At 40.5% G+C, this 27905-nt stretch overlaps 1 protein-coding gene and 1 non-coding gene across 2 annotated transcripts; both read left to right on the top strand.

The window, feature by feature from the left end:
- The first annotated feature begins 1 nt into the window (after position 1).
- eif4h (eukaryotic translation initiation factor 4h) lies at positions 2–27171 on the top strand. Its single transcript, XM_048612396.1, has 6 exons — positions 2–33; positions 1651–1829; positions 3917–3981; positions 8223–8316; positions 21441–21590; positions 26610–27171. Exons 1-6 carry the CDS (start codon positions 2–4, stop codon positions 26747–26749), a joined length of 660 nt encoding a protein of 219 aa, XP_048468353.1. The 3' UTR covers positions 26750–27171.
- Positions 233–351, top strand: LOC125486207. Its single transcript, XR_007264899.1, has one exon. It is a non-coding gene; the product is annotated as a 5S ribosomal RNA (ribosomal RNA).
- Positions 27172–27905: the final 734 nt, after the last annotated feature.

Here is a 27905-nt window from a genome sequence, read left to right as displayed (position 1 = left end):
GATGGTGTTGAATGTGTTTGTGGTGTCTGATTTGTGAGAGTGTGTTGTTATGGGCAGTGTTAGAGTTGTAGTTTGTGTCTGTGAGAGCAGAGAGAAGGAGAATAGGTTGGAGAGCAAAAGGAAAGGAATAGTGCGATATAAATTTGTGGCTCCAGTTAAATGGTGTAAAGCACAGAAGAGAATGAAAACTGGGGTATGTGTCTACAAGGAGTCAGAAATGCAGGTAGTAATTGCCTACTGCCATACTAGTCTGAAAACGCCCGATCTCGTCTGATCTCGGAAGCTAAGCAGACTCAGGCCTGGTTAGTACTTGGATGGGAGACTGCCTGGGAATACCAGGTGCAGTAGGCTTTTGCAGCCACCAGAGGCTGCCCGCAGCTCTGCACTTTCACACTCCCATTCATCAAGCAACGTCCTTTTAACTGCTTGCTCATTCGCTCCGTCTGCCTGTTTCTTTCACTTTTGCTTTCTGTAGTTAAAGCTGTGCTATCCCTACAATAGCTTGTTCTCCTTTGCATGATGTCCTCTGCTGTATTTGCATTCTGTCCTTTTCTTCATGATTATTGTGTCCTTTGTGCCTGGACTATCTCACATGACTCCTCAGATGCTGAAGCAGTGCTGCACAAGTACAACGGCATGTAGAACAGTATCCAGACTTGGGCTGACAAGTGACAAGTAACATTGGCACCACACAATTGCCAGGAAATGATCATCTCCAATAAGAGACCATCTCACCACCCCACCCCTGACATTGAATGGTATTACCAGCAGTATTCATGTAAGAGATAGTAGGAACTGCAGATGCTGGAGAATCTGAGATAACAAGGTGTAGAGCTGGATGAACACAGCAGGCCAAGCAACATCAGAGGAGCAGGAAGGCTGACGTTTCGGGCCTGGACCCTTCTTCAGAAATGCATTTCTGGAAGGGACTGTCTTATGGGAAGAACAATGTTCCCTCTAAGATGTATGGTTGCACATGTGTGCAGCTGCTGAATGGTTCCACACACCGCGATTGGTGACGGCATACTGAAGACAGCATTCACTTTTGTTCCGGAAGTTGCTGACATGCATGTGTCTCACAGGCCCATGTGACTAGAATAAAAATAAGAGAGAACTCTGAAAGAATAGATTTGACCTGTACTTATTGGAGTTTAGAAGAATGAAGGGTGACCTTATTGGAACATAGCAGATTCTGGGAAGACTCGACAGATTTTGAGAGATTGTTTGCCCTTCTGGAGAGTCTAGGACTGCAGGGCATAGTCTCATAAAAAGGGGTTGCACATTTACGACAGCGATGAGGAGGACTTTCTTCTCTTGGAGGTGGTGAATCCGTGGAATTCTTTACTGCAGAGGGCTGTTAGGCTAGATCATTAAGTATATTCAAGGCCAAACTAGACAGATCAGTTAGGGAATCAAGAGTTTTAGGGAAAAGGCACAAAAGTGAAGTTGAGGATTATCAGATCTGCCAGTGAATGGACTACTCCTGCTGCCTTGTTTTATATTTATCTCACGTTTTATGCACATGGTATACATTATAAGTGCTCAAATCTAATTTTGATCATGCTAAAGATGTGGAAAAAGGTAAAGATTTGAGAATTCAAGGTTGAAAAGTTTACATTTTACTTCTAATAATGTTTTCTATTGTTTCAGAAGATCTCGTGTCAGTGGTCCTCGAAAACAGAAGGAATTACCCACAGAACCTCCTTTCACAGCCTATATAGGAAATTTACCTTTTAATACTGTGCAGGGAGACATTGATGCCATCTTTAAGGAGCTAAACGTAAGGAGTGTTCGACTAGTCAGAGACAAAGAAACAGACAAGTTCAAAGGTATAGTACAAAACAAGTTTTGGCTTTTATTTTTATGTGAACTTGTTTCATAGACTTGTGATTTAGCTATCCCCTTTTAAAGATGCATAGTCTTCAACTTGCACTTGTTTTATAACTTATAGCCTACGCAGATAACTTACAATCAATCTTGATGGACATTACAAGCATTTTTTAATTCTCTTAGTCCACAAAATAAAAAGCTTTGATTGCAATTTTTTGCAATTGAAAGCAAAATCATTACATTTTCAATGTTGGTGAAGTCCCTGGTTCTAAAAATCAAATAATTGTTATACTATTAAAATGTTATTATTGCCCCAATTTTGCTGCTACACTACCATAATCAGATTCAAGTATAGTGATTTGAAGTTCATCTCTCTGCTACTTTAGAGCACACTTTAATCCATTTACTTAAACTTCTAGTTAAATATTGCAAGCGTTTTTACACTTCTTTTCCACGAGCTTCTAGGAGAATTATTTTTCTGTCTCTGCTTTGGTTATGATATAAGTTCTGATAGCACACATTTGCAGTCAGTATTCATGTACTAAAAAACAAAAACAGAAGTTGCTGGAAAAGCTCAGCCAGTCTGGCAGCATCTGTGAAGAGAAATCAGAGTTAATGTTTTGCGTCCAGTGACCCTTCCTCAGAACCATTTCAAGGAGGAGTCACCGGACCCGAAACGTTAACTCTGATTTCTCTTCACAGATGCTGCCAGACCTGCTAAGCCTTTCCAGCAACTTCTGTTTTTGTTTCTGATTTACAGCATCTGCACTTCTTTTGATTCTTATTCATGTACTAAGACTTGGAAATTCTGCTCACACTAATGGTTAACTCTTGGAATAATCAAATCAAATCCTGTTCACATCTGGGACTGAATTTCTGGGTCCTATTGAATTTATTGATGGAGGAGGATGGGGCCAGACTATGCCGTTTGCTCACTGGTCTGGTTTCCTTACCCCATTCTTGGCACCTGCCGTTTTCATCAAAGCAATTTGCCACACAATTTGCTCCCACAAGGCAAGCAGCCAAGTATCCCAACTGGGATCTTCTAGTCAGCCTCCTGTTTCTCAACATGACAGGGGACAGAAGAGTGCCTGGAGGCAGGCTCCCAGCTGGGACCGACCCTCTGGCAGCATCTTCAGGCCCTCCGTGTAGAGAGATTCTCTTCCCCCTTATCCCCACATTGATCATTTAGCTACCGAATGTATTTTTATTTGAAGTTTTCAAAATGTTGGCAAAAAGGCCTCCCTATGAAGAGCCCTTATTATAACTTAAATTTTACTGTAGCCTGTTGGGTTTCCCAAGCTGGAAGTCCTCTGTCTCTGCAGCCTCAAGAACCTGTCTGCTGCCCTTAATTAGAACCAGAAATCTGCTCCATTTGAGGAACTCCCAAAACATAACTGTTTTCCTCCAGGAACAAATGAGGAATGAAGAAACAGTCCTGGTTTCCCTGCATTTGAGGGATAATCCTGCCCCTGATGTCTGCATTTCCAGCAGCACTCACTGATTAGCAACAATCAACACTGAGGCCACGGTCAGCTCCATTGCTTTTACCACCATTACAGCAGAAAAGCAGCTTACCACAAACCAGAGATCAGTTTATGGGCCTAGCTCCCTGGTCCATTTAGTTCAATTTCTAAATAGAACACTCACTGAGTCTTTAGGGAAACTGATCATAGAATTTTAAGGTAGTCCAATATAAGCACTACAACGGTCAGCTAAACCATTGAGATATAAAGCTGGAAAGATCCTAATTCACATTTCTAGTTTTAACTGAGACAGATGATCTCAGTTGTGAAAATAGGCATACTGATAATGGCCTTAACCTCACCGAGGGATGATTAAAAATAATTAGCATTGCTATCACATTATGCCTGACATGGACAGTACACATATGGATGACAGCCTTGATACCTCCAATAGGGGAATAAGTTACCAACTTTAAGCAAAAGTGAAATTTATTTTGTCTAACCTCAGTGATTCTAACTCATGAAATAATGTAGATTTAGTGTTATAGCAATTGTGTTTGCATACATGCTTATGCTGGCAATCAATACAGTGTGTAAATTGAATTTAAACTTTTTTTTAGGTTTTTGTTATGTAGAATTTGATGACCTGGAGTCTCTTAAAGAAGCATTGACATATGATGGAGCAGTAAGTATGTTCAGTAACAATCGACAAAATATTATCAAATTGCTGTGAACGGATTCTAAATTAATAATGATGTCTAATAATCTGGAATGACTGTTAGTCTTCATGATAGTGACCATGACAACTTTCATTGATTGTCATGAAAATACATCTTGTTAGGTCATGTTCCTCAGGAAGGAAACCTGTCATATGTAACCGATTTGATGTATATGTGGCCCCAGACCCACAGCAATGTGGTTGACTGTTGCCTGCCCATTGAGATGGCCTGGTTATTCATTTAGTTCAAGAGTAGTAGGAAAGGGCCAAAAATGTTTGCCTTGCTAATGATGCTCACATCCTACAAAAGAGTGAAGAAAGAAAAGAAAACCATAATGTAAGCATAACTTATTTGAGAATGTTGATGTGTCATTTTTAACTGGACGATGTGTAATCATTTTGTACAGTAGATAGATTTTAAAATGAGAGGCAGATGCTGGCCTCATGAATCATTTCAGAGCTTGACTCTAGCTTCTAATGGAAAGTGACTTCCTTCAGCAGGATGTTGGGCTAACTCCAGACTTTTGAGAACATTTTTTTTGGGGTACATTTATTATTTATTTGATGTTAGAATAAAATTTGTGTCATGCTGACTAAACATGTCATTTAAATTATGAGCATTCAACCTGTCGTAAGTAATAGTGTATAATAATATAATCATGTATAATGGTCTGACATTGCAATTGGTAGCTCCCTTCATTTGGATTCTGTGGCTGCCAGTTAGGGTGCAAAATTGTGTCTATGATGTGCTTTTGGGTGATTTCAGGACATCTTATGGTGACAACAGTGGTGGTGCTCAGTGAATGGCTGCCAGAAATATGCGGTGTAAACAGCTCACACAGCTGATTTGACATTAGCAGGGTTTTTTGAAACTCATAGCTCTATTTAACACGTACTCTTCTCTTCACATGGCTGAAGAAGGGACCAATCCCTTTAACTGGTCAGAAGAGATTCTTCTTTTTCTATGTTTATTCAGCATCCATTGGTTGTTAATTTTCTTTTCTTTTTCCATGCTAGAACAGTTTATTTTTCTGGTATTTCAACTGTGAAGGTGAATAACTGTGACAATCAAGATCTGAAAGGATCAGCGCTGGGACTTCAGCTATTTACAGTCTATATTAATGATATAGGCAGGGCTCAACACTGCCTGGGACTTGTGTGAGTCGGGTGGGGGCATGGGGGTGATGTATATTAATGAATTGAAAATACACAGAGTAATATATCCAAGTTTGTTGATGATACAAAGCTAGGTGTGAAATTATGATATATTGAATGATGGAAAACTGTACTTCTACTTTTATGTTGTATGTCCATTCAGACTTGTGAAAGAATCTGAGACATCAGCCATTATGTGCAGTATGGTTGGGTTTACAGGATTCTGATGGAGGTAGCAACCATTTCCATGTTGGAAAGAATGGGTTCCAAGTTCTGTAAAAAGTCCTGTAGAAAGTTAGTGCTTGACTTCTCCTTGTTCCTTGACAACAGGCTTCTTAATACACTAAGTTGCCGTAGTCACACTCCACCATTAGAGAGAGACAATCGGTGGTGAGTTTAACCTGAGGGTTACCACACCTCAAGTAAGGTGTGAGGTCAAGAAGGTGGACCTTCATGCTGACCTCAGCCAGTATGGCAATTGAATCCCCACTGTTGGCATCACTCTACATCACAAACCAACTGTCTAGTCAACTGAGCTAACTGACTCCCCAAAAGTTTAATTCCAAATCAACCAAGATTACTATGAAAGTCCCACCATCTCAACTTTGCTCTTTGCATGAGGTGTGGTGATCCTCAGGTTAAACCACCACCACTCTTCTCTCTGTAATGAGAGAGCAGCACTATTGTCCTCTGGGACTATGGCAACTCCACCTTTTTTAATTCACCATGTATGTTATTGTGTGTACCTATTTGTCGTTTCTCTCAAATTTCATTTCCTCAATGAAATGCTCACTGAGTCCTCTGCAACAAAGCACTGCATATAGGAGTTGGGATATCTTGTTGAGCTGTACAACACATTGGTGAGGCCATATTTGAAATACTGTGAGCAATTCTGGTCACCCTACTCTCGAGAGGATATTATTAAACTAGAAAGAGCGCAGAAAAGATTTTCTAGGATGCTACCTGAACTGGAAGGTTTGAGTTATAAGGAGAGGTTGGATAGCTGGGACTTTTTTTCCTGGAGCTTAGGAGACTGAGGGGTGTCCTTATAGAGGCATAGATAAGGTAGATGGCCAACAGCTTTTCCCCATGGCAGGGGAGTCTAAAACTAAAGGGCATAGGTTTAAGGTGAGAGGGAAGAGACACAAAAGGGTCTAGAGAGGGAACTTTTTTCACACAGAATGTAGTGAGTGTATGGAACGGGCTGCCAGAGGCAGTGGAGGCAACTAAATTTCGTCATTTAAGAAACATTTAGCCAGGTGCATGGATGGAATATGGACTAAACGCAGGCAAATGGGACTAATTTAATTGTGAAAACTGGGCAGCATTGACAAGCTGGGCCGAGGGGCCTGTTTCCATGCTGTAAATCTCTCTGACTCTTTGACTCTATAATTATAGAATCATAGAATCCCTACTGGCCATTTGGCCCATTGAGTCCATAATCATTAGGACAGTGGGATGCTGGCTGAAAGATAAATTCCTAGCTATGTTCTAATCAAGTCACCATTGGAATTTACTAGCCAAAACCACATTTGGGTAACTAGGTAGTTAGAGAGAAAATGTCATTTGACTAACCAGCCTTTTGTGTGTTTGAGCACCTGCTTTCTCTGCAGAATAGGGCAAGCAACTGAAATGCTGAAGGAGCAAGACGTTCAGTGGATTCTTTTCTTTTCGTTCTCTCACTCTCAACTTAACTTGCAAGTTTTTGAATGGTATCTGTTGATTTTGACTAACCAGGAGCAGTTGAGAGATATTTTAGAAAGGACTTAAGCCAGCACTGCTTTCTCCAGAAGAATAAATAAATCATCTGTCTACATCTTCAGAGCACCTTGATGCCAAAAGCAAAAGGATCTCCAAATTTAACCTGAAAAACAGCCAATAAATCAGCTTTCTTACTGTACCCTAAATTACCTTATCTATCCTTCTCACCCTGTAATCTGACTGTGTATATGTTTGAGGAATTGAGATCCTTTTTATTAATTCACTTAGACAGGTTGCAAACAAATAAAAACAGTCATCTTTACTTTTTAAGCACTCAAGGACACCTGTCTTTTATGGTCACAGCATATAAACAGTTAAATAATCATAGAACTTGCAAGTGTAAGATTTTAAAAGTAAAACCAGTTGCTGTCAAATGTGGAGAGGAAATAGACAGGAGTCACCCTCCTGACCTGATAGTAACACTATAAGGAACCTAAATTAATATTTGCCAAGAATGGGATGCACATTTGGCCCTTCTGTTCGATAGTCCATTTATGAATTTGCTTTGTTTTGTGAATTTCTGATTTATTATTGTTAAAGTTTTTACTTTCAAGTGTGAAAAGATCATCATTCTTGAAGTTTGCTCCAGATATCATAGATCGTTTATAAGCAGTATGCTTAAAAGACTTTTGTGAACAGAACAAGATTAACAAGGACATTTCCCGGGAAGCAAACCTCACTTCTACTAACGTTTTGTGGTATTTATTCAGAAAGTGACCTGAGAGCAATTTGCATTATATTAAAAACAAGCAACAGTTAGAAATGATGTGAGAACGATTTAGCAATCAGAACACAGAGCATCTTTCGTACCCTGTGTCCAGATTCAGTCTTTAGAACATGGGATAGATAAATATATTCCCACTGGGAAACCCAAACGTACAATCATATAAATTAGGTGGAGAAGAAGGCCGTTTGGCCCCTTGATCCTCCTCTGCAATTCATTGAGAATACGGCTGATTCATTTATGATTCAATTTCCATATTTGCATCCACTCCCAATAACATTTGCTTCCACATCGAGCAAAAATCTACTCTGTATCTTGGGTTGCCTGAAATGAACAAAAATTTAAAGGCAAATTAAACTGACATTTAACACAGTGTACTAGCCACCTACTTTGTAATCTTTGACCCTTCTGTAATATTGACAAGCAAGTTTCAATGGAAGGTGGACCAGAACTGAAGAAGTCCATTAACTATGATGTAAGTTTGATCTGATGGAATTTAAGTTGACTGTGATTAAACTAATTAAAAGGTTGATGCCAGAGAAGAAACATATTCACTCTTTTCCCACAGCTTCTTGGTGATCGATCTCTTCGGGTTGACATAGCAGAAGGCAGAAAGCAAGAGAAGGGTGGTTTTGGCTTCAGAAAATCAGATGACAGAGGAGGTGAGAAACTTGTTCCCTCCTGTATGTTGATAAATTTTGAGGTTCCTTGAGTTTCTCCATGTAGATGTACTGCAAAACGAACATTACTATGTTCGAATGTGACAGTGTGAATTGGTTTGCCGTATTGTCGACTTCTTAATTTTAGCTGAGTCAGGTGCCAGCTTTTAAAATGTTCAAATTATTTCCCATGTTATGAGCCAAGCCAATAGGACAGGTACTGACTTATGTCACAGTTTGTTTTTACAATTTGTACAGATGAGTATTTTGCCCATTTTCCTTCAGTCTTTCTCTGAAACTACAATGAGTTGCAGATTTATTTTTGGTTTCTTTACTTACTGAAGCAATTGATGCTTGTCAGCCTGATGTATTTATAATTCTTGAAAGGAAGAAATTCATAGATTTGCCTTGGGAGAATATTTGAAAAGTATTTCTTATCCAAAGATCCTGTCCAAAGCTCACACCAAATTCAATGGGAAAGATAGAAGAAAGGCTTACATTTCTGTTACGAAATACCATCCTCAGAACATCTCAAGCTGTCCCTCAACTGCTGACCTATTTTTGAAGTTGTTACATTGCTATGTAGGCAAACATGGCAGCTAATATGCATAGCAAGGTCTTGCAAATAATAATGAGATTACTGACCAGTTATTTTTCTTTTGCTTTCTTAGTTCAGGGAGGAATGTTGACCAGAATATCACAATATTTCTATAGAGGTACTGATTCAACAGGTGTGTTGTGAGGGAATGACTACATTCCCCCTAATTTTCTGAGGTCTGTGCATGGCAACGACTTTCTACAGAGCCATACTAATCGGTTTGTAGGACCTGTGGGTGGCTGTATTGCTTAGAGGGAACATTAATTGTGGCACAAGCAATGTGCTGGTTTATTGATTAACAAAGAAACAGGATGCAGAATTTGACAAATTGTTATTTGATTATACGAAACTTCAGCATTGCTTTAAAAAATACATAGTTTGTCTTGCACTCATCAGAACATTTCACAAGAGAAAACCAACATTTATTCTGCATGAGACAAATGTGCTGATTGGTTGACAAGTAGACTGTAAATGATAGAAATAGTGCCATGAAGAATGCAGCCATTCATCCTGAATGATCACTAATTCTGAATTTTCTTATACAGTCGTCTTGTTTCATTTGATTTTAGTAATGTGAAACGTATGATCTCTGAAATCACTACAGAAACAGTTAGGCATTGGGTATCTAAAATGAGTCAAGTTGCCCAAGTATCTATGATGTATTTGAAATTTAGTTTGCACTGTAGGATTAATAGTTCTGAAAGTTGCAGTTTCTAGATATCAACTGATCTTTGAGTGGAGGGAAGAAAGCTTCTTGAACATGATCCTAATTTTAAGGCAATGCTCACTGCTTGAAGATTCTGTTACTAGAGGAAATAGTTTTGCTGTACCTGTCAAATCCCTTTATCCTTTTCCAAATCTTAATAGGATCAAGCCTCAACCTCCTAACCTCGAGGGACTATAAAACCAAGATTATGTAACCTGTCCTCATTTAATGATGTAAGCATTGGTATTCTTTTGATATTCCTTTGGTGAATCTATACTGCAAACTGTCCAAAACTAAACTATCTTTAATGTGGTGAAGTGTAGTGTAATTCATGACGAATTGAATTATATTTACCTTCCTTTTATGTTCTTATTCATTCACAGATGTGGGTGTCACTGGTTAGGCCAGCATTTATTGTCCATCCCTAATTGCCCTTGAGATGGTGGTGAGCTGTTTTCTCTTTGGCCCCCTTGAGATAAAGGACAAAATTTTAATAACCTGTATGATCACTTTGCATATCCACACACTCACTTTAATGCTTTGTGTATCTTGAATTCTTAATTATATGATGTTTTCCTTTGCTGTAAGAAAATAATTCTGATTAATGGTTTCAAAGTGAATGACCTCATACTTTCCATGTTGAACTCCATGTTGCCCAATTTTGCCCATTCGCCTAATCACTCTGTCTTTTTGTAACTTAGTGCTCCTAGCAACACAACTTAGTGACCCTCCTAACCTAGTATCATCTACAAACTTGGATATATAGTTCTGTATTGGAAAAAGGAATGTGTAGACAACTTTGAACTGAGTAGTTGACATAGAGTAACAATTGGGATGGATTTTAACAACCTGAAGTGAACAGGCAGGAATAAATTAATGAAAGGAGAACAGAGGGTGAAACTTTGTAGTGTAGCCCTTCTCACTCAGTAAGAAGTTTAACAAGAAAGGAATCATTATAATAGGTAATGAACTGGAACTGATGGGAGAAGTAAGTGGCAGTGGTAGTGATCACAACATTGTAAGTTTGAAGATTGGAGTTGATGATAAAGTATGTAGGACAAATAATAAGGTAATAAATTAGAAATTTTCAAATTGAGGAAATGATTAGTATTTAAACCAGGAGATAATCTTTTAAAAAACAGAGGGGGGAATTTTAATCTGGCACAACGAACATGGTTTGCCATGGCTTGGGTTTAAAAATCAGGACAAATGACTATGCATCATAAAGCAAACTCCACCCCCCTGTCAATTTTTATGTGAAATTGCAAACATGAGGGTGCTTATAAGTATAGACCTTCAGGAGAAATACGTTGCCTATTGCCAATTAAAGTGATAACTCAATTTTTAATGTTTCATCCATGAATTTCCCTAGATTCTTGAAACTCAGCAATGAAAGCTAGTCGAGAACACAATGGCAGTTGAGGATGCTGAATCAAACTCATGGAAATACTACAATATATAATTTCTAATCATGACTGTTTTCTCAGCTGCTGGTGGGAAAGAGTTTGTTCATTATACTTGTGCTAAGAGGTTACTTTCTATGTTTGTGATTTTTTCTGAATCACATCAGGATTGGTGGCATTTTTGTCTATCTTAGATTGAAACAATGTAAGCGGTATCCACAGCTGCAACCTGCTATTGAGAGAACTGTAGCTGAATGGCAGGAAGAGGAGCAGCAGAATGGCTGGATGGCAGGAGATATTACTATTGACATAGGCTGCAAGGGTGTAATCATCTAATATGATCTGAAGAAATGCCTGAGTCCTCCTTGAATGAGAAAACAAGTGATTGATTAATAGTTAATTGGGTTTGAATTGTTGTATAAATATGAGGAGCTAATAATCAGCAGGAGCTGAGTTTTATGGAGTGTGGCTTACTGAAATGAGGTTCTCACATAAAAGTGTGGACTTGAGTTCTGTTTAAATGGAGTTATCTTTTGGAGTATACTGCTGGTAGCCTGGATTGGATGGATCAAAATGTAAAGTTTGAGGATATGATTACTGTCCTCTTTTCTGAAAATGGACCTTTTTGAAGAATGTAGTTACAATGTAGACCTGGGTTACTTCTTCACCAAAGAGGAAGTAAGATATGACCTTAGTACCTTTGTTACCGTACAGAAGCAAGATAAGGAAAGATTTTTTTGAGATTGTATCCTGATGATTTGAACTCAGGTAAAGGTTTGGAAATGTGGTTGACTTTCACAGATAAAGTTTATCAAATACATGTTCAATTGACTGTTTAAGAGGCATGGTCAGGTTTTGTTAAATTTAGAAAGACTGAGGACAGTACTATAGAAGAATACGTAATAGAATTCAGCAGATTTTATGCAAGATTACAGAAATTTCAATTGGAAATGCCAAATCTCTGCCGAAGTAGTAAGTATGGACAGACTTTGAAAAGAGTGGCCATTCCTTGTAAAATAACCAAAATCGTTTTATTAGTATAAATATAGTGTCCAGTCAGATATCCTTGTTATTGGGTAGACGATCAATGAAGAAACATACACGGGACTGGATATAGAAAATGACATTGTATTTGAAAAATATGTGAATTTTCAATTTACATAATTGGGATACTATCATATTCCTTTAATAGAACATAACCTCTCCACTAAAGAAATTTAAAAAGTGTTGACATTGGGGAGTTGCAATTTAGAAGACAAAATGTCAGTTGTGTTGAAATTACATAGGCAAGTTGCTCATCCATCTTCTAAAAGATTAAACTTTTTGTAAAAGATGCAGGAATAAGGGATGGGGTGTACTATTAGTTCATAGAAGAAATAAGTGATAGATGTAAGATTTGTAAAAAAACTTCAAAGGACACTGTAATGACCATTAGTATGTCTGCCTTTAGCAAGAGGTTGAGATACTGGCTGTGGATTTTAAGGTATGAGATAAAGAAAAAAGCATTTTCTAATTATATTTTGTAGATTCGGCAATTAGATTTTATCCATCAACAGTAATACTCAGAAAAGATAAGAAAATAATTGTGGATAATGTAGTGAAAAAGGGATAGAGTTTGGACCTGGACTACTGGCAAAATGTCTCACTGATAATAGCAGCAGGTGTTTACTAATGATGACTTCAGAGATGTGTGTACAAGTATGAACATTATAGTTATAGGGACTGCAGCAGAAAGCCGTTTTATCAATGAAATATGTAAAAGGAAATGGTTCATGACATTTTGGCAGATAAGCTAAATTGTAAGCTATAGTCTGCACTAAGAATTCATTACAGATGGTGGGAAAATATAGTCCATATTGTAGTGATTGTAATGAGGTCAGCCAACTGGACATCATAGAATATGAGTTCCCTGATTGGACCAAATTAGCAACCCCCAATCAGGGAGCCCTCGCTGACAGATAAAAAGAGGAGTATCAGTAATCTCAGAGCTGACTCTGAGAGGCAGTACTAGAGTCAAGGACTTTCCATGTGAAAATAAAGGGTGACTTGGTGACAGGATACCGGCCTCTGTGGAGTTATTTCAGTGGCAATGAGAGTGAGATTAATGATGTAACAAAGCAAAATGCGTAGTTGATGCCCAACTGGACTTCAAACAGGCGCTACAACCTATTTTAACGTTGGAAAATGTGGCAATTAGAGCGTATGAGTTACGGAGTATGCGGATGGAAGTGAACACCCTCGCCAGGCCAACTGAGCTTGAGGAACACGACTTGGTTGCAGGCAATTGCAAAGTCTCACTCAGGACATATCTGAAAAAGGGACTCCAAATCAGCCCACAGCAAACCCAGAAACAAAGCCAAGCCTTGGCCAAATGGTTAATATTGTCTTCAGGACCCTAGCTGGCAAGCCATTGTAATTGCTGCCGGTATGCAGACAGCTAAAGAGTCCTACTAGACCTAAATTGAGTAAGATAACTCATAGGCCAATATCCAGGAGAGTTCATGTAGTGAAAAATTCACCTACATCTGGTTTGGAACAGTTAAATTGCTTAGCAACATTCAAATCACAACCAATCAAAATAAATAGAAAACAAAAGAACTGTGGATGCTGTAAATCAGAAACAAAGATAGAAATTACTGAAGAAGCTCAGCAGGTCTGCCAGCATCTGTAGAGAGAAATTAGACTTAATGTTTCGGGTCAAGTGATCTTCCTTAGAACAGATTCTAAGTTCTGACGACGGGTCACTTGACCCAAAATGTTAACTCTGATTTGTCTCCACAGATGTTGCCAGACCTGCTGAGCTTTTCCAGCAATTTCTGTTTTTGTTCCAGTCAAAATAAATGTCTGGTCAAATGGTTACCCATTCCTAATGGAAGTCAATACCGGTGCAGCTGTTTCAGCGATCACAGAACCAGTTTTTAACAAAATCCACTCAAATACACTGCTTCCAATAGGCCAATGTACAGTTCAGTGTTATAGACTCAAGTACACTCTTCCCAACAAGCTAATTCTGAACTCCAAATGACCTGGTGGTAGGAGCAGAATTGTATCTGTAATACTGAGTTCTACATGGTCTGTTGGAAGGAGCATATTTGGGTCCATCATACTGAATTCTCTATTGATTGTTGGAACAAGCAGTCTTGAGTCTATAATATTAAATTCTCATGGGCAGTTGGAAGGTGCGTGCCTGGTTCTGGAATATTGAATTCTACATGGACTATTAGAAGGAACAGATTTGGACCTGTAATCCTGAATTCTGCATGACCTGTTGGGAGGTGTTTACTTGGTTCTGTAATGCATTTCTCTACATGGCCCTTTGGAAGGAGCATATTTGGGTCTCTCTTGTGGAATTTCAAAGGAGCATACTTGGTTCTATATGGCCTTTTGGAACGTGCAAACTTAGTTGAGTAATGCTGAATTCTGCATGGCCTGTTGGAAGTGAGCAGCATTGGGTCTTTAAGTTTGAACTGTATAGGGCCTGCTGACTTGGGCGTGTAATACTGAATACCACAGGCCTCTTGGAAGGAGCATACTTGTGTCTGTAATACCTAATTCTACACAGACTATTGGCAGGAGTGGAGTTGGGTCTGTAATACTGAATTCTACTTGTGTAATGTTTGGGGCAGCCAACTGGACCTCATAGGATATGAGTTCCCTGATTGGACCAGATTACTAGCCCCAATCATGGAGACCTGACTGACCATAAAGGGTGAATGTCGGAGATATTGAGTTGCTGAATGAGAGGCAGTGCTGTTGTCAAAGGCTAAGCATTTGTAAACAGAGTGATTGGTGATGGGATGCCAGTCTCTGAAGATTAATTTCGCATGGACTACTGGAAGTAGCACACTTAGGTCTGAAATACTGAATCCTAAATAACTTGTAAGAATGAGCGCACCGAGCTCTGTCATACTGAATTCCATGTGGCCTGTTGGAAGTTGAGGTGCTGGCTTTGTAAAATAAGTTCTACGTAGTCTGTTGGAAGGTGTTTACTTAGTCTGTAATGCTGTCTGCTACATGTCCTTTTGCAAGGAGCATACTTGAATCTGTAATGTGGAATACATTGCCTGTTGGGAGGAGCATCCTTGTCTCTGCAATACTGAATTCTACATCTTGTATTGAAAGGACCAGACTTATACTGAGCTCCACATAGACTGTGGGAAGTAGCAATCTTGAGTCTGTACATTGAACTCAGAATGACCTGTTGGAAGGTCCATTTTTGCATCTGAAATGCTGAATTCTGCATGACGTGTTGGACATAGCAGAGTTGGGTCTGTGATATAGAGTTCTGTTGGATGTAGCAGTTTTGGTTCTGCAGTTCTGAACCCTAAATAGCAGAATTGGGTCTGTAATACAGAATTGTACACGGCCTCTTGGAAGGAGCACATTGGTTCTGTAATATGGAATTCTGCTCATGAACTGTTGGAAGTATCATGCTCTGATCTGTAATACTGAACTCTACATAGCCTTTTCAAAGGAGCATAGTTGGTTCTGTAAAACAGGATCCTGCATGGCCTATTGGAAGGAGCAAGCTTGGGTCTGTAATACTGAACCATAAATGACCTGTTGGAAGGAGCAGTGTTAAATCTGTCATACTGAATTCTAAATGGTCTTTCAGAAGGAGCAGGCTCGGGTCTGCATTATTTAATTCTATATAGACTGTTGGAGCATATTTGGGTCTGTAATACTGAGCTCTACATGGCCTGGTGGAAGTAGCAGGCTTCGGTCTGTAATACTGAACCGTAAATGGTCTGTTTTAAATAGCACACTTAGGTCTGAAATCAGAATTCTGCATGACCTACTGGCAGAAGTGGATTTGAACTGTAATTCTGAACCCCTAATGGCCCATTGGAAGCGTAACACTTGGGTGTGTGATACTCAACTACAAATTACCAGTTGGTCAGAACACACTTAGAATCATAGAATCCTTACAGTGTGGAAGCAGACCATTTGGCCCATCAAGTCCAAACCACCCTACAAAGAGCATCCCAAACAGACCCACCCCTCTACTCTATCCCTGTAACCATGCATTTCCTATGAGCTAACCTACCTAGGTTGCACATCCCTGGACTCTGTGGGCAATTTAGCATGGCCAGTCCACCTAATCTGCACATCTTTGAACCATGGGTGGAAACTGGAGCTCCAAGAGGAAACCCGCGCAGACACGGGGAGAATATGCAAACTCCATACAGATAGTTGCCTGTGGCTAGAATCAAACCAGGGATCCTGGTGCTGTCAGGCAGCAGTTCTAACCACTGAGCTCCTGTAATTCTGAAGTATAAATGGCCCATTGGAAGTGTCAAACTTGGGTGTGTAAAACTGAACTATAAATAAATGACCTGTTAGTTGGTGCAGACTTTGGTCTTTAATATTGAACACGCCTTGGTCTATAATATTGAATTCTACATGGCCTCTTGCAACACCTGATTCTATAGGGACTGTTGGCAGAATTGGACTTGGGTCTGTAATTCTGAATTCTACATGAGCTGTTGAAAGTAGCAGACTTGAGTATGAAATGCTGAACCCTAAATGACCTTTTGGAACGAGCAGAATAAGATCTGTCGTACTGAACTCCACAAGGCCTGTTGGGTGTTCTAGTGTTGGGTCTGTAAAATAAATTCTCTGTGGCCTGTTGGAAGGTGTGTATTGATTGTGTAATATGAGCTCTACATGCCATGTTGAAATAGCAATGGTTGGTCTATAATATTGAAATCCAAATTTTCTGTTTGGAAGGACTGTACTTGGGTGGGTAATACAGAATTCCAAATGGCCTGTTGGAAGGAGCAGACTTGTTCTGTAATAATGAAATCTACATGAACTGTTGGAAGGAGTGGACTTGGGTCTGCAGTGATGAACTCTACATGGCCTGTTGGAAAAGTCGACTTTGGTCTATAATGCTGAACCCTACATGGCCTGCAGGAAGGAGTGAGGCTTAGGTCTGTAATGGATTGTTGGAAGAAACAGACTTCGTTATGTAATGCTGAATTCTACATGGACTAATCGAAGGAGCATGCCTGGGTATGTAATACTGAATTCTAAATGAGCTCTGGAAGTAGCATTCTTTGGTCTGTAATTGTGAACTATATATGGCCAATTGGAAGCAACAGTCTTGGATCTGAAATTCTGAACTGTACATGGCTTGTTGAAAGGAGTGTCATATGATATTTCATGTAGAATTGAACATGGCTTTTTGAAGGATTATATTTGGATCTATCATGCTGAATTCTACATGTCTCGTTGGAAGGTGTCTAGTTGGGTCTGTCATGTTCAGGTCTGTAGTAATGAATTCTACATCGTCAATTGGAAGGAACCAATTTGGTTGTGTAATTCTGAATTCTACATGGCTAGTTGGAAACAGGAGACTTAGGTCAGTTATACTGAAATCTGCATGGCCTCTTGGAAAGAATAGACTTGAGTCTATAGCACTGTTGGAAAGAATATTGGAAGGAATCCAACCCAACCAATTACTGCCCCATCAATCTACTCTCGATCTTCAGGAAAGAAGATGTCACCAATAGTGCTATCAAGCAGCACCTGCTCAGCAATAACCTGCTCAGTGACCCCCAGTTTGGGTTCCACCAGGGCCACTCAGTTCCTGACCTCATTGTAACCTTGGTTCAAAAATAGACAAAAGAGCTGAATTCCATGAGTGAGGTGAGAGTGACAGCCTTTGACGTCAAGGCTGCATTCGACTGAGCGTGGCATCAAGGAGCCGTAGCAAAACTGGAATCAATGGATATCAGCGGCAAACTCTCTGGTGGTTGGAGTCATACCTGCCACATGGGAAGATTGTTGTGGTTGTTACAGGTCAGTCATCTGAGCTCCAGGATATCTCTGCAGGAGTTCCTCAGTGTCCCATCCTAAGCCCAACAATCTTCAACTGCTTCATCAGTGACCTTGCCTCCATCATAAGGTCAAAAATGGGGATGTTCGCCAATGATTGCACAATGTTCAGCACTATTCACAACTCCTCAGATACTGAAGCAATCCATGTTCAAATGCAACAAGATCTGGACAATATCCAGGACTGACAATGGTAAATAACATCCACGCCACACAAATGCTGTGCTACGACTGTCACCAACAAAGACAATCTAAATACCACCCCTTTGACATTCAATGGTGTTACCATCACTGAATCTCCCAGTATAAACATCCTGGAGGTCATCATTGACCAGAAACTCAGTTGGACTCATCACATAAACACGGTAGCTGCAAGAGCAGGTCAAGGGTAGAAACACTGCAGCGAGTAACCCACCTCCTGACTCCCCAAAGCTCTCCACCATCTACAAGGAACAAGTTAGAAGTGTGATGGAATGCTCCCCACTTGTCTGGATGAGTGCAGCTGTAACAATACTCAAGAAGCTCAACGCCATCTAGGACAAATAAATCACTTGATTGGCACTACATCCACAAGCATCCACTCTCTCCGCCACCAACACTCAGTAGCAGCAATGTGTACTATCTACAAGATGTACGGCAGAAATTCACCAAAGGTCCTCAGTCAGCATCTTCCAAACCCACAACCACTTCCATCTAGAAGGACAAGGGCAGCAGATACATGGAACACCATCACCTTCAAGATCCCCTCCAAGCCACTCACAATCCTGACTTGGAAATATATTGTTGTTCCTTCACTGTTGCTGGGTTAAAATTCTGGAATTATCTCCCTAATGGCATTGTGGAGCAATGCACAGTGGATCATGAAGGCAGCTGACCACCACCTTCTCAAGGGCGACTTGGAATGGGCAATAAATGCTGGACAGCCAGTGACGCCCACATCCCACAGATTAATTTTTAAAAATGTGCTTATGTCTATAGTGCTAAATTCTACATGGTCTGTTGGTAGGAGCAGACTTCAGTCTGTAATATGGAAGTTTAGGTGGCCTGTTGGAAGGAACAGGCACGTGTTTCCGATACCTAACTCTAAAGGGATTGTTTGAAGGAGTGGTCTTTGATCTGTTGTACTGAACTCTGCATGTACTGTTGGAAGGACCATGGCTGGGTCTGTAATACTGAACTCTACATGGTCTGTAGGAAGGAGAAGGCTCAGGTCATTAATACCTAATTCTATATGGACTGTTATAAAGCACAGACTTGTTTGAGTAATTCTGAATTTTACACGGACTGTTTGAAGAAGCATACCTGGGTCTGTAATACTGAATTCTAAATGGCTTGTTGGAAGGAGCATACTTGGGTTTGTAATACAGAATTCTAAATGGGCTATTGGAAGGAGAATTTTGAGATCTGTGAGACAGAATTCTAAATGACTTGTTGGAAGGATCAGACTCTGGTTTATAATATTGAACTCTGAATGGCCAGTTAGAAGGTGCAGACTTGGGTATGTAATACTGAGCTGTAATACTGTCATGCTGGAAGTAGCAGATTTTTTTCTGTAATACTGAAATCCACATTTTCTTTTAGAAGGAGCATACTGGATGTGAATACTGAATTCTAGATGGCCTGGTGGAAGGAGCACACTTTGGTCTGTCATACTGAATCCTATGTGGTCTGTGGAAGTTGAAGTCATTGGTCAGTACTAATGAATCCTACACGTTAAGATGGAGCAGACCTGGGGCATTTACACTGAATTCTGCCTGGACATTGGGGAGGTGATGTCCTAGTGGTATTATCACTGAACTGTTAATCCAGAAACCCTTATAATGTTCTGGGGACCAGGATTTGCATCCCGCCAAGGCATATGGTGGAATTTGAAAACAATTTTAAATAAACTCTGGAATCAAGAGTCTAACGCTGACCATGAATCCATTGTTGATTGTCGGAAAAAACCGGTCTGGTTCACTAATGCCCTTTAGTGAAGGAAGCTGTCATCCTTACCTGGTCTAGCCTACATGTGACTCCAGACTCACAGCCCTCAGGGCAATAAATGCTGGTCTAGCCAGCGAGCTCTCATCCTGTAAACGAATTTTAAACATTGTTGGAAGGAATGTATAGGGGCTATAACGCTGAATTCTACATTGTCTATTGGAAGGAGCAGATTGGGTCCAAAGTTCTGAATTCTACATGGACTGTAGGAAGGACCATAGTTGGGTCTGTAATGCAGAATTCCACATGGCTTGTTGGAAAAGTAGACTTTGGTGTATAGTCCTGCACCTTACGTGGCCTGTAGAAAGTGCAGACTCAGGTCAGTAAAACCGAATTCTATATGGTCTGTTAGAAGGAGTGTACGTGGAACTATAATATGAATTTTAAATGGCCTGTTGGAAGGAATAGGCATGTATTACTAAAACTTAATTCTACATAGACTGTTAGTAGGAGCATACTTGGGTGCAGAATTCTACATGACATTTTGGAATGAGCAGATTCCTGTCTCATGCTGAATTCTACGTGGCCTGTTGGAATAAGCATACTTGGGGCTGTAATACTGAATTCTGCACGGACTATCGGAAGTAGCAGAGTTAGGTCTGTAATACTGAACACTGAAAGATCTATTGGAATGAGCAGACCTGGGTCTATAACACTGAATTCTTGATGGACTTTTGGAAGGAGCAGACTTAGGTCTGCATGTCCTGTTTGAAGTATTGGTCTTGTGTCTGTAACACTGAATTCTCTGGCCTCTTATAAGGACTGTACTTGGATCTGTGATCTGAACTCTACATCAATTATTAGAAGGAAGAGACCTGGGACTCTTACACTGAATTCTATGTAGCCTGTTGTAAGGAACATACTTGAGTCTTTGGTCTGTAACATGGAATTCTAAATAGCCTGTTGGAAGGAGTCTACTTCTGTCTGTAATTTTGCAATGCCTGTTAGAAGGAGAGTACTTTGGTCTGTAACATGGAATTCTACATAGCCTGTTGGAAGTACCAGATTTGTAATGCTGAATTCTACATGGCCTATTGGAAGGAGTGTACTTGAATCTGTAATACTGAATTCTATGTGGTCGGTTGGTAGGTGCACACTTGTGTCTGTAATGTGGAATTCTGCAAGGCTTGATGAAATGAGTGTAGTTTAGTCTTTAATGCTGAATTCTACATAACCTGTTGGAAGGAATGTACTGGGGTCAGTAATGCTGAATTCTACATAGACTGTTGGAAGGAGCAGACTTGGGCCCATTATATTGAATTGAACATGTCCTGTTGGTAGGTGCGTACTTTGGTCTGGAATACTGTATTCTATATGGCCTATTGAAAGGAGCAGACCTATTCTCATTCTGCATGAAATGGGTCTTCAGTAAAATATCCACATTGACAAGTGAGTTGTCATAAATGGTTTGAATTAATATTTTAAAACACTTCATATCTCCAACAAACCAACTTACAATCATTATCTCAGAGCCTTTGCATTGAATGATACTGTGCTACAATGTCAACTCAGAACAGTTGACTCAACTGTAGCATTACTGTTCAGGCCTTGCCTAAAAGTCCTTTGATTTTACTTTCTTGGATTGTCTCTTGCATAGGTTTCAGAGATGAAGACTATGGTGACCGGTCTATGGTTGGATTTGGAGGAAGTAGGTCCAGAGGTGCTCGCCTTGGAGACAGACGAGGAGGCCGGTCTAGAGATGGACCCTCTCATGGCTCCTGTATGGAATTCAGAGAGGCAACAGAAGGTACTCATTTATTCAATTATGTTTGGTACATTTACCTTATTTTGTATTTATGATCAGGTTCCTGTTCATTAAAATTCTTTAATATTGGGAGTATGGTTGGCAGGTATTGCATGCGCACAGTTGCTCAAAGAAATATTTTACTTTATATATAGTGATATTAATATTCTTTTGTGATGTTCTGGTCATGGCCCCACCCACAGTCTTTGTCACTCAGCCCTTGATAGTTCTGCTGGTTGCCCGTTCCCTGTACACTGCACAAAAATGCCACTAGTTGATGAAAGGACAGCCTTATAAATTACAAACACAGACATAGAAATTGCTGGAAAAGCTCAGCAGGTCTGGCAGCATCTGTGGAGAGAAGTTATAAATTACCTTATAAATTACCGTTGGCCTGTTGGAAGGAACAAGTTTGAACCTGTAAATTACCTTATCAAAATCTCTCCTAATTCTAAACATATAACTCTGACATCCTTTAACATTTTGTCTAGTGAAAAGTGACCAAGTTTTTAATCTCTTTTTAAACTAAAACTGTCATGCATATTGTTTTATGATTTCTCAGAATTTTGATGTTTGACTGAAGTGGGTTACGTACAAGTGGGCAAAAGTTTAAAGCAGTTGCTGGGAATCTGTAACAAAAACAGATAATGCTGGAAATACTCAACAGTGAAAGCAACTGTCTTTCATAGGTTCATCAAATAAATGGAACAGAAGTTCTACAAGTAGGGTTGGTGTTATTTTCTTCTTGGATTTCAACTGGTTGAGATTGAAAAGTTTTCTGTCCATCCTGTAGACAATGTCCACACATCTGGGAAGCTTCATCTTGACAAGATGAAGAATGTTAGTGATGAAGATAGCGAAAAGGGTAGGGGCGATGACACATTCCTGCTTGACCCCTATCTTGACCTCAGAGGACCCTGTCATTTTACCTTTGGTGAGGACTGTTGCCAAGACTTTGTCGTGGAGGAGACGGAGGATGTTGTTGAATTTCACTGGACAGCCAGCTTTCGACAGGATCTTCCATAGCACTTCCTGACTGACTGTGTCAAAAGCCTTGGTCAGATTGATGAAGGCGATTGATTAGAGTGATTGGTGTTAATTTTTGTCATTTCTCTTGGAGTTGTTGAGAGTGAAAATCATGTCCTAGCTGCACAGTTTGGTCAAAAGCCTCACTGGCTTTCAGGAAGGATTTCCTCAGAGACTGGGAGAAGGTGCCTAGTGAGGTTTTGGGCAATGATCTTCCTGGCAAAGCAGAAAACTCGTCAAACGGCAAAGGCGGAGGTACAAAGAAGAATGAGGGAAATCAAGAACCAATAGTGGACTGAGAAAGCTAAGGAGTTGCAACTCCTTGCTAAACAGGCATAACACCCGGGGTTCCTTCAGTGCCACCAAGTCAATATATGGACCCAACACCCTTGGCCTCAAAGAGATTCAGAATAAGGGTGGCACCCTTTTGAGAGATAGAGAAAACATCGGCCTTCGATGGAGAGAACATTTCAAAGAACTCCTCAACTATGGTGCAATCATCGATGAGGGCATGTTTGAGGAAATCCCCCAACTCCCCATCAAAGATGATCTTGGACTCCCATCTAGTGTGGCAGAAATTGAAGTCGCCAAAACACACATGAAGAATGGAAGAGCCACAGGAGTAGAACGGATTCCAGCAGTAAAACTTGGAGGAGCAGAGCTTACCTGTCATTTCCTTCAACTGTTCCTGAAAATCTGAGACAAAGGAGGGAATCTCTGCTGATCTCAGGGATGCTGCCATTACCACTGTCTTCAAGAAAGGAGACAATGTGGACTGTGGCAACTCCCAAGGAATCTGGATTATTCTGCCAGTGAGTATGAAGCTGTACAGATCTGGGACATAACCAGAAAAACCTGAAGATCCAGCAACTGAAGACTGGATTGAGGAGACCTAGGTGGATGTAATGTCCAGGAGCCTCAGCACAAGTGAGCAGGCAGTGTTTGTGATGGAACATCTGTATAGGTAAGGCTATTGGAAACTATTAAGAAGAGGTACATATGCATAAAAGACCACAGCAGATCTTTGAGGTACTGCCATGTGGTTTTGGGGAGAGCAGCAGCTTGTCACAGCTACAACAGAGGTTTTATGAGTACAAGCAAACCCAAGCGGAGGACATGGTTGCTATATCCCTGGATCTGGTGAAATTGTTTTTATCACATCATCCTCCTAGATCCCTCCTTCAATCTTTCCCCTTTCAGCTTAACCCTATGCTGTCCAGTTTTGGACTATCATCGTCTGATTGTTCAAACTGACCAGGTTTTAGCAATTAATGAACTGCCTAGCAATGAGGGATGGGAACATCCAAAATGGAATTGAGGAGGCTTAACAGTGACAAAGCTCAGGTATCTTTCTTTGAAGCGCAGGATGGGATCAGATAACCCAGATCATGGAGAAAGAGAAGATTCCTAAGATCAGGAAAGAAGTGTGACATGAGTGTGAGATGATTAACGTTTCTTCCCTCATCCGAGTTTTTGCTTTGCAGTGTTAGATCCCCTATCATGGCGACATCGACCTCCTCCTATATGTCTTCAGTTGCACATTTCATAGCCTGGGCTTTCAGGTAGCTTGTAACCTGACTAAAATGGAAGTAAAGACATCAAGAATACCTGTGGTGTTGGGGTTGAACGTGTTCAGGAATATCCCGATGTTCTTATAAATCATGTACGATCACTGCTAAGTGTAGCAGATTGAGTTTGGCAGATCATAGAATTATAGAATCCCTACAATGTAGAAGCAGGCCATTCAGCCCATCAAGTCCACATTGACCCTCTAAAAAGCATCCCGCCCAGACCTGCCCCCTTCCCTATGCATGTAACCCTGCAGTTCCAATGGCTACTTCTCCTAGCCTGCACATCCCTCCACACTATGAGCAATTTAGCATGGCCAATCCACCTAACCTGCACATCTTTGGACTATGGGAAGAAACCGGAGCATCCAGAGGAAACCCACGCAGACACAGGAGAATGTGCAAACTCTACACAGACAGTTGCCTGAGGGTGAAATTGAACCCAGGCCTCTGGCGCTGTGGGGCAGAAGTGCTAACCAGTGTGCCACCATGCAGCCAACTCGCTATGATCACGTTAGAAATGCAGTGATCATATCAGATTTACAGTGATATCTTGGACTCATAGTGATTGTGAGTACAGTTGTTGAGAACCAAGATCCGAGAGGAACTTTGCAACATCAGTGGCGTTGCTAAGAACCGCAGTACCTCCGTCATCCAGAGGGAAATGGACAGTGTGAACACTTCAACCACACTCTGGTTGACAATCTTGCACCTTGCCTGTAGGAGTAAATGAAAGTCACCTGAGTATCATCTGGAGCTGGTTTATATTTATCGTAGCACCCTGCAATCATCTGTAAGATATTCTCTTTCTCTTCTTTGGCCAAGATCTAGTCTTTACCTTGAGCCATTTCTTTGGGCTAATCACACGAGATGGCTAGGTCAATAAATGCGTGACTAAGCATCACACGAGGTCAAGCCTGGCATTTGAGATGGTGTCCAAGAAAAATGAGAGGGAAATGCTGGGAAGATAAACACTGAATGATCAAAAGACTGAGAGAACTCACCTTCCAATTGGTGCAAGTGTGTTCTTCCAAAATCAGAATATATGTGGTCAGATTCAGACAGAGAATGTATGTGATCCTGAACCCCACAGAATCACCAAGCGACTAGAGACAGGAAAGTTGTTAAACTGATAGCTGGAGGACAGCTAAGGAAAATAGAAAGAGGGTTGCTTAAGGCCAAGAGTCTGTTTGATGATGTGGAGGGAAGCAGCTCACTCAACAATGTTGGGGAGCTTGATGTGTTTGTACATGATGGCATCCAGTATGAGGAGGCTTACTCCTGCCCTGAAAAAGGGTGCAGGAAGGATCTACATCAGGTGGAAATGGAAGCAACAAGTGCTGCCAATCATACAACTCCTGGAGACCTAACCGAGCCCAATGTGGGTGACCTGCCTCAGATCCTGGATCCTTTGGCAATTAGTGATACAGTTGAGAGCCTCAGGAGGTCTTTTTGAGCAAATGCTGGTTTCAACCCAACTCTTACCATATGCTCAGATTCGTGATGCAAGAAGTGAACACTGCCATTATGTGAGCTCAAAATATTCAAACCATTATGGCGCAATTGAACTTGCTAATCGTGTAACTGCTTAGCAAACAGTGACTGTGCGCTATCTGTAGTTGGTGGGATGGCAAATTTCAAGCATGGAAGTGTGCAACAGAACCTCCTGCAGAAGGCTACTACATGAGGGAGGGAGCTGAGCAGGGAACTTGAGCAGCAGGTGGCGATAGTGAAGGAGGGCAGCTGGAGTAGTCAAATGGCCCCTCTCTGGACAATGGGGTTTTTTTTGGGGAAAGAGGGCTCGTAGGAAGAAGGAGCAGACAGACAAAGTATTCCTGAATTCTGTGTAAACTATAGGCTTCATTGTATGTGAATACTTCCTTGTAAATTTCACTTCATGTTTTTAATGCTCTGATGCCAGTGAAATAAAGAATCTCTGCTTCATAATGTTTGGGCCAAGTGTGCATTCAAATCCCATGTTAAATATACTTACACATCTTATACACAAGAGTTACTCATATATGTATGAGATCCAATTGAAATAAAATGACTGTGATATCAGCTATATAGACGCTAAGGTCTAGAATTTCCACTGTAAACTGCACCCCATCACTTTTAGGCGGCTCCTGAAACCACCTTGTGACATCACATGTATTTACCTCAACTATATCTTTTTTGGTTCAGTGTTAAATTTTTCTGATTGAAAAGAAGAGGAATAGAGTCTGCACTTCAGTCACAGCCGATGCCTATTTCCATTTTGTTCTCTGCTAATGTATTTCTCAGCTGACACAAGTGGGCAAACTGTTGATGTTTATTTTGCGGATATCACAATAATTTCTATTTTCTAAGCAATGTCATCAATTTCCAATTCATATTTTGTATTGCTGCACTGTTAAAATTAATTTTCCTTTGGTCTTGTGTCTTTCAGAGGAGCGGGCACAGAGACCCAGACTGCAGCTTAAACCTCGCACAGTCGCTGCCCCACTTAACCAGGTAGCCAATCCGAACTCAGCCATATTCGGTGGAGCCAGGCCTCGGGAGGAAAAAACTGGACATGAGGAGCCCTAGCTGGCTGGAATCATGGAAAGTTAGGCACAGCACTCTCCATCCCTACCACTCAACAGACTTCCTTTTGTCTACTCTTCCAACATAGCTGATTGCAATGGTTTCTTTCTAAGAACACTCCAGCTCATCTGTATTTAAGCGCCTGCCTGGTACCATCTTTTAGCATTGAACAGTTTGCTTTCTTCAAGTGGTAGCTCCTCCACATAACAAAAAAACAGTCTCTTAAATGGTACTTTTGAATATTGCTGTACTGAGTTTCTCAGAAATACAGATGTGGCTGCTCATTAGAACCTGATGTTTTATGGACATCTTTCTCACTAAATACTGTTGACCAACCTGCACGTAATATTCTCTGACCTAAACATACATGTGTGTGTATTTTTTAATATGTACTATATATATATATACACACACGTGAACACATTATTCACACGCACGCTCAGTGATATTTTATAGATCTAAGAATATTGCATGTCTTGGAGAGATACTATTCGAATGACACTGAAAATTCGGTAGCCATGGGATCGAGCAGTTAAGCATTCAGGAAGACATGGTGCATTTTGTATAGCCAGACACTGAGCAGTGTGCTCAGATTTTCTTCAATGACCATTCCCATTGAAGGCACACAACCATTTTTTCAACATCTTGCGCTGTGGCTCTGCTGCAGAGGAGTTCCAAACAAATGACAAACAAAAAGCGTTTTTTTTTTACCAGACCATGATCTCCTGTTGTCCTGTAAGGTCTGACAAATCTCATTTTAACTAGAATCCTCAGAATGTCGGAATTTTGAAGTCACGTTGAATGTGGGAACCTGTCGCTTTTTTAGACCATCCTAGATAATTAATGTCCCACATTTAACCTCACTTTAAGTATAAGAATTCCCAACATTTTACAAATTCTATTTCACAATATACAAAATAAATTTGACATTTTGTGAATGATTTTTTAAAATAAAAGCATAGAACCATATTCATTAACCCTGTCTCCTAATGGCTGCCATATATACCTTTTAAATGCAATTCCAATTTTTGAGCAAGATTGTGTGATTTCCCCATCCTTAGGTCTTCCATCAGTCTGTAGGAGAGAATGAGGCACAAGTGAGGGCCATACACCCATTGTCAAGTTAACTTCAGGTCTTATATCCCTGGCTTGTACTGTG

Source organism: Rhincodon typus, chromosome 26 (genome assembly GCF_021869965.1).
Source record: "Rhincodon typus isolate 14 chromosome 26, sRhiTyp1.1, whole genome shotgun sequence".
Lineage (NCBI taxonomy): Eukaryota > Metazoa > Chordata > Chondrichthyes > Orectolobiformes > Rhincodontidae > Rhincodon > Rhincodon typus.
The sequence above is the reverse complement of the archived record's forward strand: the minus strand, read 5'-3'. Positions and strand labels throughout refer to the sequence as shown.

Bases quoted from the DNA above. Each gene is read 5' to 3' on its own strand.
- eif4h (XM_048612396.1), top strand. From the start codon at position 2: ATGGTGTTGAATGTGTTTGTGGTGTCTGATTT. The intron at 1,830-3,916 runs GTATAGTACAAA...ACTTTTTTTTAG, and splicing joins AGAAACAGACAAGTTCAAAG to GTTTTTGTTATGTAGAATTT. The intron at 21,591-26,609 runs GTACTCATTTAT...TGTGTCTTTCAG, and splicing joins ATTCAGAGAGGCAACAGAAG to AGGAGCGGGCACAGAGACCC.